The sequence below is a fragment of the Apis mellifera genome, linkage group LG11, assembly GCF_003254395.2.
Source record: "Apis mellifera strain DH4 linkage group LG11, Amel_HAv3.1, whole genome shotgun sequence".
Classification (NCBI taxonomy): domain Eukaryota; kingdom Metazoa; phylum Arthropoda; class Insecta; order Hymenoptera; family Apidae; genus Apis; species Apis mellifera.
The window spans coordinates 8233108-8247329 of NC_037648.1; the positions used below are offsets into that span (position 1 = coordinate 8233108).

At 21.4% G+C, this 14222-nt stretch overlaps 1 protein-coding gene across 4 annotated transcripts in view; it reads left to right on the plus strand.

The window, feature by feature from the left end:
- Window positions 1–14222, plus strand: part of LOC411614 (RYamide receptor) — a 35629-nt gene that overhangs the window by 17945 nt on the left and 3462 nt on the right. For 3 of the 4 annotated variants that reach the window (XM_006564018.3, XM_006564021.3, XM_006564020.3), the window contains exons 2-4: window positions 7281–7675; window positions 11746–11996; window positions 12602–12761. In XM_006564018.3, the coding sequence (XP_006564081.2) occupies window positions 7313–7675; window positions 11746–11996; window positions 12602–12761 (774 nt within the window). In that variant the 5' untranslated portion in view covers window positions 7281–7312. Of the gene's footprint in view, window positions 1–5924; window positions 7676–11745; window positions 11997–12601; window positions 12762–14222 lie in introns of those variants that run through there. The other variant, XM_026443906.1, reaches the window with a different exon arrangement.

The window sequence follows — 14222 nt, forward strand, 5'->3', positions numbered from 1 at the left end:
CAAGGAGAAAAGATTTAATGAAATATCCCATTTATGTTATCTGTTTATCATTGATGGGAAATTTTGACATTGATGGATCTATAAAGGGTCGATTCAAGAATTTTTCACAAATCTGTCACTTCCTATCATAACACTGTTTCCGTATTATTACATTGCAAGAAGATTTTTTTCCATAAATTAATTTCTAGTATTTCTAGTATTTCTTAATATTAATAAGATAAAATTTATTGTGTATACAAATTTAAATATAATTTAGATTTAATTATTATAGATTTAATTATAGATTTAATTATATAAAGTTGAGCTATTTATTATGAATATATCAATTAAGTTTTTATAATGAAATTAAATGAAGTATACGATTTAAATTCTGGACATAAAAAAATATAATTATAGATATAATTATATATATATTTAAAAAAAAATATTTAATATATATAATTATAAAAATATAGATTTGATTATGAATGTGATTATGTATGCGATTTTGCATATTATGTAAAAATTAAATGTGTAAATTGTAATGTAATATTTGTATTATAATATTATGTAAAATTTGATTTTACGTTTATGTGTTGCTCAAATAAAAAGATTCTTTTTTTTTTTAAAGATTTATTATTAATAAAAAAAAGTTATCAGTTATCAGTTATCAAAATTGCAGAAAGCATGCTAAAAATCAACAATTAATAAAATAAAAAATTAATAATACTTATAAAATTGAATTAAATTAATCATAATTGATGAAGATTTTACTGGTATTTTTCATGTGAAATAAAACCAATATTTTATTCCACGTATGATACAAAATTTAATATAAAAAATAAAAGTACTTGCTGTGAATAACATTTTTTCATTCATATTATTTCAAATATAAATTTTCTATTATTAAATTTTCGATTATTTTAGTTTTTTATTTATAGAATAAAAAATTGAAATAAATATTATCTTGCAAATCAATTTTATTCAATTTCTCGGATAGATGAATTTCTGTACAACATCCAAGTGAGAAGATAATTGTAAATTTTAAATTGAATGAAATAAAAGAGGATCGTATTCTAAATATTATTTAAATAAAATATTAATACTTTACACTTTTCAAAGAAATGAGAAATTTATATAGCAAAAAAAAATAAAAATCTATTACAAGTATTCTTATAAGTAAATTAAAATTTAAAATAAAATTTTTTCTTTATCTTATATTACAAATTATATTACAAAATTATTGATATTTCAATATAAATATATAAAAAATGACGTATATATAAATATATAAACAATTTATAAGACATAAACAGTCAAATGAATAATTCTTGCAAAATGATAATTTCCTTTAATTTCAAATCTATTCCAAATTTCTTTATCAAAAATTATGATTTTTCAACATCTCAATATTCAGATATTAAAAGTTTTTTATTATGTATTATAAATATTTATCTTATATATTATGAATTTTCATCCTATATAATATTATCTATATTTGTGTTTATACATTCACGAAACAGTTTGACAAATATATTCCATAGACATATTTTATTATTTATAATACTTAGAAATTAAAGAAAAATCTTTAAAGGCAAATAATAATTGATTCTAAAATTAATTTGTAAAGATATGTACACACAAGTTCTAACAATTGAACAACAAACTCGCGATATACGTAAATCTGTGCCTTAACAAGTGAACTGACAACAAGAAAGATTGAAATTGAAATGGCCTTATTTCCATGTACCTCCATGTATCTCCTGCATACTGAAGAACCTTTAACCTTTTCCTTCGAGGACAGGGAAAACATGCATGCAATATATTATCTACCATCTTTATGGAGTGATATTTTACCACAAAATTCATATAATGAATGTTTAAATATTCTTCAATTCTCGTGTTTATAATAGAGAATTTTATTTTCTATATTGACAACACATTTATATATTATTCATATTTTGATGACTTTGTTTTATAATAAATAATTCTTTTATCAAATTTTTCTTGAATCAAAATTAATAATATTGTAATTTTATTAAGTATAATAATAGAATTTAAAAAAATAAAAATTCTTGGAAGCTTGATGAAGTTAATATATAATGATTGATTATTAATTTTAACTTCAATAATTTCTAGTAATAAAATTTTAAAATATATAAATATATATGTAAATTAATAGACCAATGATAATCCAGCTGGATTTGAGAATCTTTTAAACAATAAAACATTTTAAATAAATAAATAGTATATGAAATGAAACTAAATATTAAAATAAAAAAATAAGTTTTAATGATAATTTGAGCTTTATATCTTTTCTTAATTTAATATCTAGTGTTTTTAATGCTGAATTAGATAATTATCTCTAATTATATTAAATAATAAAATGATAAAAATAAAATTTATATTTATTATATACTATAATTTCTACGATTTTGTAGAAAAGTAAGCCACAAGCGAGATAGTTTTCTATCTATAGACGAAGAATTGATCGATTGTTAAACTGGAAGTCAAACACAGATTCTTCGGTTGCCAGATTGCCACTGCTCTACCGAGTGAAATATTCGGGTCATTAATCGCTATCAGATGTTTTCAAAACTTAATATTCATAAAGCAAATCTATTATATTGAAAAGAAATTGTCAGTTCAAATTTTTTATTCGAATGAAGAATCTTCTCTTCGATGAATAAATTCAACAAACAATCCCATTTTAATTTTTTGAAGATCAACATTTTAATAAAAAGATGCTTAAAGGATATTAAATAAAATGAACGATCATAAATCAAAAAACATATACCTGATAATTTCTAATAGAATAAATGTTCTAAAAGATTGATTGTATCTTATTTTCATCGACGAATACCGATTTATCATCATTTCAATCTTTCTGATGTAGGATAATTCGAGAGATCTTTGAAAATATCTTTAATCTGCGTACAATCAATCGCAAAAATATTCATCTAATAGTTAATAAGCACAAGTTTTTCAAAAAATCAAAAATAATTCAATATTATCTTCGTTTCTTAAGTATAACTTTATATTAAGATGAAAAAAGAATTTTATTTATATTTAATTTTAAAAGAAACTTATTAAAATATTTAGAGTTTAGTGATCTATTATACTATTGATCTATTATAAGAAACATTTGAAATTATATACAAACAATAATAAAAATTGTAAAGTTAATTTCAAAAATATTTTTAGAATGATATACAAACAAATTTTCATTAAAATTTGATTTTTCAAATTAGATGAATTTTTTTGTATGAAGATTTTTTGTGATTAACTGTATACAAGAAACATAAATGTCACGTCAGAATATATTGGCGTTTCCGTTTCTGGATATCTAGGAAAGACAAAGCACTGACCTATCGGATATCACCATCGATAAGCTTATAATCAAATATCTAGGTTATTGAGAAATATACTAAAAATAAAATAAATTCTTGAATCAAAAATAATCAATATGAAAATGGATTATTTATTCAATGTGAAATACAGAAAAAAAATTATTGTTAAGGATTTTGGTTTACATGATACACAATCGAAACAAGTATTTTTTAAAAATAGGATTTGCAGTTAATCCGATACGATTTTAAAAAAGCGTTCACATGATTTTATATCTTCACCAAAGCCTTTAATCTTTTTTTAATCTTTGTCTTTTTATTGAATTTAATTTTTTATTCTATATAACAATTTTTATTATATATATATACGAAGAAATTTATAACTTATTGACTTTTATTTTTTATTATTAATTGAAATAATAAAACATAAATAAATAAATCACTTAAAAATAATTTGTTTCTCAAATAAGATTAATTTGAAAACAATTTTCTTTCAAAAAAATTTAACTCCATTCAAACAATCACAGAAGAAGAATGGAATAAATTTTAAGTTATGATAAAAAAAACTTTAAAGTAATTATTTATTTTCTTCATTAGTTAGTTTTATTAAAATAATAAGAAATATCGGATAAATTTCAATCTTCTCGATGAAATTAAAAAATATTTTTCAATAAATGTGACAATATTTATTTTCAATTTAAGCTATATTGTTTCTGTGATATTTTTATGCATGCAAGATATTAAATTTTAATTCAACGAATGATATATGCATTTTAAAATCGTAACAATTGATTCTCTTTAAAAAAAGAATTTTTGCTTTCAATATTTTTCATATTTCAATATGAATATTTGAAAAATAAATTGTGTTCGTAAAATTTTAAAAACTATCCTTAATAATTATCACTTTTTCATCCATTGACTTTTTTCAAATTTACTTTTCAATAATTATTTTTTTTCCTTTTTCTTTTTATTCATAAAAAATAAACTTCATATTTTTATTTTAAATAATAATTTTGATCATTCGAAATGTATGCGTATTTTTTCTTTTTTTTTTTCTTTTTTTCTTTCTTTACATAGTAAAAATATTTATACAGGAAAAAAAAAACAAGACAGGTTTCAATCGTTTTTGTTCGCTGCATTTCATTCATGATTTTCGAATGAAAAATTAGCTGTTTAATCTCGTATAATTTACGTATATATTAAATATCGGATTTATCTGAAGCCGAAATGAATTATTTAGAATTTAAATAATTATTCAAAATTCTTTTGTTATTCTTGAAGTTAATTGCAAAATTTAAAAAAACCCTAAAAATAGATTTTGTCTATCTAAAAAGATAACCCTAAAGAATTAAATTTATGATTGAATTACTTAAAAAAAAAATAATATTTTTATATAACATATAAAAAATAATAAAAATAATCAAATGATAAAACTAATAATGAAATACTTATATGCATGTATACGCATAATAATTAAAAAAAATTATATTTCAATTATTGTGAATAATTAATAATTTCTTTCACTGTTAATAATATTTATATAAAATTATCGTTATAAATTAAGAATATAAATAATAAATCAGAAAGTAATTATTTATTTATAATATAATGAAATGTCATTTTAAATAAACATTATATGCATAATATATAACAATGTTAATATATTAATATGATATATTCGTGTGGTAATATATTATTCATTTTGTAATTTATCTATATGATATCATGAAATTTAGTATTTATAGAAATATTATCTTTATAAATAAAATTCATATTTTGAGTTATGTGAAACATGAAGTTATGTATTTATGTATTGAATGCCGTCAATATTTTTATCTTTTCGTAAAAAAAAAATTATGTAAATTAAATATGTACATATTTTCAAACAATAAAAATTCATTTGACCATATTTTAATTTTTTCAACTACTTCAACATTTTAAAAACGTATGGTTTCAAATATTGAATTCATTCATGAAAATAAAAAAAAATATGTATTAAATGATAATATGATAATTTAATTATGATAAATAAACACATTAACTTCTATCAATTATTTTTTTAAAAGCAAAAACATATTCAAAAATTCACAAATAAATATATTAAATTATTAACAATAATTTTTCACTAATATCTCGTAAAGATATTATATATGTTGTATATAATTTTTCATTTTTCTTTATAATATAATATGTTTCATAAAATATATTTTTAATCTTCGATATTATTTCTGATCTGATATTTAATATTACAAACATAAATTTTATGAGCAATAAAAAATTAAATTAATCAAAATTAATTATTTAGTTTCTGAAAACTTATAACATTAATCATACATTTTGGTTCTAAAATTTTTCAAAAAATATCAATCTGACTTCTTTATAACTCAATTATTTACATATAATTATTATTATTAATAGAAATTATTTTTATTTAAAAAGAAATAAGATCTTCTAATTATTGCATATGTATATTATTTTTATCATGAATAATTTTTATTATTAAATTTAATATTAATATCTATAATATATAATTAACGAATAATTAAATCTTTTCTTTGAACGAATGAAACATTAAAGGAAACCAAATTTCAAACTAATTAAAATTAACAGCTAATTAAAATTATCATTGTTGTTTACAAATGAGCACAAGTACATGAAATTAACAAAGAAATTCTTAAATTAAATTTCCAGAATATTATTTCTAGAATATTAAATGAACATCTTGCATTTTAATTATATTCGAATTACTCGACCACATTCTATTCTATTCTCATCTCAATTAAAAATGGAATTTCGCTATATCTCCTCTTTTCTTTTTTTTTTGTTTTCTCTTCTTCTAATTCGACATAAATGAGATCATACCAATAAAATCTTATCGACAACAGAAAGCTCTGTTAATCAGGATTTTGTTTGAAAACTGCGTTGAATTTCCACGTAGATACGTGTCGATAAAAAGCGAGCGTGAAAAAGACAAGCTATTCGATTTTAACACGATAGAAGATGAAAGAGATTTCCACTCAACGTAGAAAATAGTGAAATAATTGAAAATTCGCGTACAATAGTTAATCACGATGGTATATAGGTTTTACCATTCCAGTGAAATTGAAAAGAGCAAGAGCTTGAACATTCAAATTTAATTAATATTCAATATATTGCCTTTGCCAATCCTTTATACAAAATATCACGTGTATATCACAATTTTGATTGTATTTTTATATCTTCTAATTTATTCATCGATGTGCTGATAATTTTTTGCAAGTTGAATCTCTAAAAAAATATAGTATATCTATCTAACAAGTTTAAGAATTTCCTAATAATTTTAAATTTTATTTAACAATTTAAATATTATATTCATTTTGATTATGATAATCCAACGCATAATGTGCAGTTCATTAAACTGTTTTTCGAAATAACAAAATCATTCAAAAAGATAAATATCTTTAATTGAAGTGATAAGATCCGTATTATTCTCGTGCTTCGAAAACGTCTCGATGCCAACTATAATATCAAAAGATATGCAAATATGTAGATTTCAATTGAAACATTCGGCATTGATCTTTGAAAGTATGTAAAAGATAAATAACATTCCGTTTCTTTAATATTAACTCATGTCTGAAACATCATATAATATTTAATATTTCTTTTATCTCCACCTTCGAAAAGTGTTTGGAAAGTGTTTCACGAATATATTAACATCTTATCTCAATATATATCGATCAAATAAAAACATGTTGTGTCAAGCATCGTTTAAGGCCTTGATGAGCCTTAAACCATTTCTCATTTTAAAAAGACCTTGATTACATATCAAAGTGGACCTAATCTGTATATCCAGTCCCAAAACTTTTCAGAAGAGCGGACAATGGCGTAACTCTATAATTCAAACGAAATTGGTCGTTTCAACTCCTCTCAGTCCGCAAATCGATCCCTAACTTTCCGAATAAATCCTGTTTTCAGATCAGAATGCAACGCGAGGGATCACGATAAGCATGAACAACGAAACGAATGGCTCGTTGGATGGTCCGACGGGCTACAAATTAAATCTTACAAATCCAGACGATTGCAACTATTTCGAATCCCAGAGCATCTTCTCCACAAACTGGTTTCGCGGTATCATTTATTTCGTGTATAGCACGGTATTCGTGGTCGCGTTAACAGGAAACGGCCTGGTCTGTTACGTGGTGCATAGCAGCCCCCGAATGAAGACCGTCACCAACTTCTTCATTGTGAACCTCGCTCTGGGAGACATTCTGATAGCGTTGTTCTGCGTTCCAACCAGCTCCATCAGTACACTGATACTGCAATATTGGCCGTTTGGTCCGGAACTCTGTCCAACTGTTATTTATTTGCAGGTGCGTTTAATGGTTTCCTCTACGTTGGGAAGAAGACAATGGAGAGGAGAAAGATGATTATTAAAGAATGAATCGTGAACGATGATTTTTAGAGCAAGAAAAAAAGAGATATTTTAATAGAATATTTTATTTATTGATTTTCCCCCCTCTTTTTAAAACTATTTTATATTTGATTTATAAAATTGTTCTTTGTGTAATTTTATTATTTAATATTAATTACAATTTCTAAATTCTATAATTTTTAAAAGAATATTGGATATCTAACAATGTTTTTAATTCGAAACTTGGAGAAACAAGCAAAAATATAACCTATAGATTTCTTTCATCTCTTGAAATTAAAGTTTAGAAAAATTTTGACTGAAAGTCTTTTCCAGTACTAGAATAAAAAACTAAAAGAATATAGGAAAGTTTCTTAGATAAATCTTCTTAGATTAAGTTCCGTTCGAAATTTCATAAAAATCTTTTCTATGAAATATTTTTCATGAAACTTTCAAATATAAAATGTTTCGTATATTTTTATTTGGTTTTAATGACCAATCAATCTCTAAATCTAAATCTTTGAATCTAAATCTCTAAATTTAGAAATTTAATTTTCTAATCCAAAGATTAATATCTTTAATATGTTCTATAAAAATTAATCAAAAGCAATGAGCAAAACTAAATTATCATTGAAACAATTGAATTTTACATAACGAATGAAAATAAATGAAAAATCAAAATCGGAAAATAAAAATTTTTAAAGTTTAAATAAATGTTACCTAATTTTCAAAACTAGTAGTAATTGAAAATAAATGGAAGTGTAATTATATATAATTTATAAGTGTAATCTCATCATCAAAAGGCATTAATTATTCATCACTGAGAATATTCCGCTATTAAGAAGAATAATTTCTCAATCTAAATGCAGGATATCATATTCATAAAAAAATAAATAAATATATTTAATTTTTATTTGACAATTTAGTGATATTTAAGTTAAGATATAATAATAAATTATATTATTTGTACAATTTTTAAAAGAAAATATATATCTACTAATAACGATTCATAACTAATCATCAATGAAATTAAAATCAAATTTAATAATTGATTTGTATATTGATTAAATTTACATTGAATAATTTATGCGAATTTTACTGTTTTTTTAAAATTTATACAAATTTTCTTAGTCATGGAAATTGATACATTACTCACAGAATGAAATAAATATTTTTAATTCGTAAGAATTTTTTTCTTTATATATTAAATTTGTTCTATATTGTTACTATGAAAAATAAAAATGATTTTTTTTATAGAGGCAGTATAATTTATATCAGATTTTTTTTTTTTTTAGATCTTATTAAAGTTTTATAAATATGTCATTCTATCAGATAATATTACGCTAATAACGAAGATTAAAAGAGGTAGAGAATTTATAGGACAATAAAATGATGCGTGCCATTTATATGAAATCGATATCAAGGCAATGAATCACGATAAATTAATAAATTGAGATAACGAAGCGTTTTATATTATTAATTTGAAAAAATTCGATCAAATACTAGAAAAGGAAAGAGAAAGTAATTACTTTGATGAATGGAACATGGAAAGATGAATGGAAGAGATAGTTTCATTAAATAAAATTAAGAATATAGTCAAAATTCATTTAAAAATTTAAGAAGATTAAAAATGACGTGATACGATATTGAATGAAATAAGAGGAAAATTCAAAAATATTTTAATATTTATTTCAATTATTATTCCCATTTAGTGTTAAATTAATATCATGAAATTATATTTCTCTTTATATAATATACAATATTAATTTTGCCAAAAATATTCTTATAAATTATCGAAAAATATGAAATCTGTCATTTTGATGTTTATTTACAGATTTTTAGTTGTTTTAACAAGTTGAAGAATCACTTACAATAGCTGTCGCTTGTCGCTCGTATCATTTGTTTGAACATGGTTTACTCGATCTATACTTATGTAAATATTTTACAAGATTTAATATTATAATATCATGAAGATCAACAATAAAGAAACATGAGAAAAGAGGTTGAATGAAAGTATATATATCCTCGCAAAAAATAAAAAGTGATAAATAATAAAATCCTAATTCTATGAATTGTATACATTTCATGTATTGTTTTGAAATTTTGGAAAAATAATATTTTTTCTTATCTTGATATCTCTTAAATTTTTATGTTATGAAATCATTCTTCGCTAATTAACCACCAGATTTGTAGATTTGCTGAATTTAATATTAATTAATTTAATTAAAAATTTAATATGCAATTTTTATTTGTATATCTGTACATATGTATATGCATGAATAAAATGAAAAACATAATAAACTATCTAGTTAATAAATGCAAATTTAAAAATGGGCTATAAATATAAAACAAATCGTAGTTTTAAATATTTTTTAATTTTTATTTAACCTATAAAACGAAACAAAGATTCTTATAAAATAAATATTTCTTTTTTTAAGAATATTTTTTGCATGATAAATATTTCATTATTATTATTCAATTTAATGAAAATAAAGTAAATGTGTAAATAAAAATTATATTATTGGTAACAGAGTGGATAAATACAATATTCAATGTGCAACTTTGTGTACATAAATGTATAATATCAAAAGTTTTATTAATATTTCAGAAAATTAATAAATATTCAAAGCTAAAATTTTAGATACATGATCTATCCCCTCTTTTCTATTATTGGCTCAAATTTCGATTAGTATAGCTTTTAGAATTCTGTTAAATAAGCAATTTATAATAAATTGACAAGTAATTTGATTTTAAGATAATTACAATATTCATTTAAACTATTATATAATTATATAAAATAACATTGACAAAATATTTCATCTTGAAATAAAATGTAAAATGTATATTTTTCTATGAAAATATTACTATACAAAGTAAAAATATAAATTATTCAAATACGAAGATTAAAAAATTCGTCAATATACATATGTATGGTGATGATTATGTCCACTATTTAAAATTAATATTTTATAATCAAGGAATAAATTCTGCAAAATAATTTAGGAAGCAAAAATTATTTATTTTTAAGAATTATAATTTCCAACTTATCGATTTAAATTCTTTCAGAAACTTGATTCGAAAATATGTATTTGCAATCGATAAATGCATAAATATGTTGACAATATGATCGTTCGCAAATTTGACATTCAGCCATGATTAATAAATAAATAAATCTCACATCAATTATGCATCAAATCAGCCTTACATTTCAAATTATATTCGTGTAATTATGTAACGCAGAACAAAAATTTTCTTCGATTTTGAAATTTTATTGATTCTATTTTTTTATTTGCATTCGAATTCCGTCAAGATAGATGACAAAGCTTCGTCTAACAAAAGAATATCTCGCTATTGATATTCCTCTTTCAAATCCTTTCAAAAATAGAAATCAAGTATTGAAATTTGCAAAATTTCTGATCTTTTTTTTTAACAACAAATTCTTTATTAATATCGAAACATATGAAATTAATAAAATTAATTTTCTTGAATAAAGATATGCAATATAAGTTGATCTGTATATTGAATTAAAATAATTTGTTCGTGTGATTTTTCCAATGATTATCTATGATTTTATTATTTCAGAAATTTGTAAGAATAATTAAAAAAAATCTTTGTGATATTTTGAAATATTATTTATATTTATCTTTGCAATATATAATTTTTCTTATAATACAATATAAAATAAGAAAATTTCATTTTTATTGTCAAATAAAATAAAAAATCTCTTTTTCTTTAATATATTTAGATGAAATTATATTATTTAAACTTCAAAGACTCAAAATTTACATATACACCAATTTAACTGGTAAAAATAAAAGCGATTCATTTAATTAATTAATTTTCTTATTATCTGTATATATATCATTATTGGGCATATTCATCAATATTCATTTTATTGATTGAAAAAATAATCTAACAATTAATTATTCCACTCTCCTGCGTTTTAGAATCTGAAACATAATTTTTTTATAATATTCAGATTTTGAAAGAATAATAGAGGAGAAGAAATAATTGATCCGATCATATTTTCAGGCAGTATCAGTTCTAGTGAGTGCTTACACGCTCGTTGCGATCAGTATAGATCGTTACATAGCTATTATGTGGCCTTTGAAGCCAAGATTAAGCAAACGGCAAGCTCAACTTCTAATTCTCGCTGTTTGGATGCTGGCTATGTTAATATCGCTTCCTATAGCTATTGTTTCAAAACTCTTCCAACCATCGACCCAATATAAAAGATGCAATCAATATATCTGTATTGAAGTTTGGCCATCATTGGAGAACAGGTAATTATCAATGCACATTTATATATTCCTTATCAAATCTCAAATCTCTCATATGATAATTAAAATTATGATAATAAATTGTATATTAAGAATTATAGAATATTCATCATATTCATCATATACATTTTTAAACTATATCAATGAATTAAAATATTCATCAGAAATTCAAAATCAAAAACTTATAAATTGGGAGATTTATAGAAAAAAATCAAATTATCATAATAATTATAATTTTCATAATTTACTAGGATATGTTTACAAATAATTCTTCTTTAATCTAAATATAACATCATTTGATAAAGTATTTTCTTATTCTTCTGAAAGAATTCATAAATATTATTATGTATTATAGGGAGAAATATCATTGAAATTAAATATGTAAATACATAAAAATATCTAAACTTTAAATCTATCCGATATTTATCATTTTATGTTAATTCGCTGTTTAAAATTCCTTTGGCCTTCCTCATTCTGATCGAAAGTTTCGAGAGCATAGAAAGGAAACTTTCCTATTCCTCTCATCATCTATTAATGTCTTATCAAACTTAGGAAATAACTTTTAACAGTCGATTTTATATTCACTTTGGTTGTTTCACTTGTTGCAGATATTATTACTCGATTGCGTTATTGGTTCTTCAATATGTGATACCAATAACAGTACTAGTGTTCACTTATACTAGTATCGCTATTATGGTTTGGGGTAAACGACCACCAGGAGAAGCTGAAAATATCAGAGATCAGAGAATGGCACGTTCAAAGAGGAAGGTAAGATTTTGATATGATATGAGAAACGAATTTATTTTTCCTTTTCATTTTTTCGATCGATATCTTTATTTCTTCCTTCATCATCTTGAAATCATTCTGAATGTTTGTTTATTTATTTAAATGAAAGAAATGAGAAACATTGAATGAATATGAATCGTATTGGATTGCTATTTTTAATTAAATACAAATAATAATTTCTAATAATACAAATTAATTCATTTAATCGATTAATTAATTTTTTAATTGGATATCTCTCAATAAAAATTATTAAATAAAGATATTCAATTTATTTCTACTTGAAGATATTGAAAATATCAAGACAAAAATTATTCTTTATGAAACATATTTATCGAGTCATTAATAAAATATTTATCTAAAATTTTGTTATATTTTCTTTTAATTGTATAAAATTGTATTATAATTGTATAAAATTGTATAAAATTAGCAATGAAAATTAAAATGATCATTTTACATTAAAATAAGATTCTTGCAATAAAGTATCATAAATAAAATATTTGTCTGATCTGTATGCAGGATTTATTGCAATCTCGTATAATTTAATATATGCAATTGAAATATTTCTTTAAATATTAATGGAAATGTATAACTCTCATATAAAACATATGTTCATTTTAAAATATTTTATGGAGAAACAATTTTTTCTATTGATCGGATAGGCTTTATTTTTTTTTAAAGAAAATAGCAAAGATCAAAACGTAAAAATCATTCCATTTTTTAATCGAAAATTATTTTTACTTTTAGCAAAAATATAATTTAATCATTAATAATAAATAATTTTATTATTAAATTATTTATTGTATTAAAGCATTAACTAAAATTTTTTTTGAAAATATGCTAACAATTATAATAATTACTATGATTAGAATTATGATGACTAATAGATAATTTATGTCAATTATATTAATCATTGACATAAAGAATTCATATAAATTGTAATTTGTTTAATAACTAAATATTTGATATATAATGATATATAATTGTTTATTTACAATCATTTTTGAATAAATTATTGTAAAAAAAAAATTGAAAATAATAAATAATAAAGAAAAATTAATAATAAAAGATTAATAATTTTTCAAATAAAGCTTCAATGATTTTGAAAGAGTGATTACTTTTTTCATAGATAAATATTTTATAGAGATCACATGAAGGTCAATTTTATTTTTTTTTTTTTAAATAAAATTATATCCTTTTATTAAATTTAATTTATTTAATAATAATAAAATTCAATAATAGAAATTTTCATTTTTTTGAAACAATGATTAAATCAATCAATAAGGCAAAAAACGATGATTGAACGATGAATCAATCATCAAGGCTGTGATGTCCCATTGATTATGAATAGAAAGAAAATAAATAATTTGATTCGTTCCAATACATCGAGTTTATCAGAAATCTAATAGTAAGAATATTTATAATTCGTACAATCATTTTCAATAC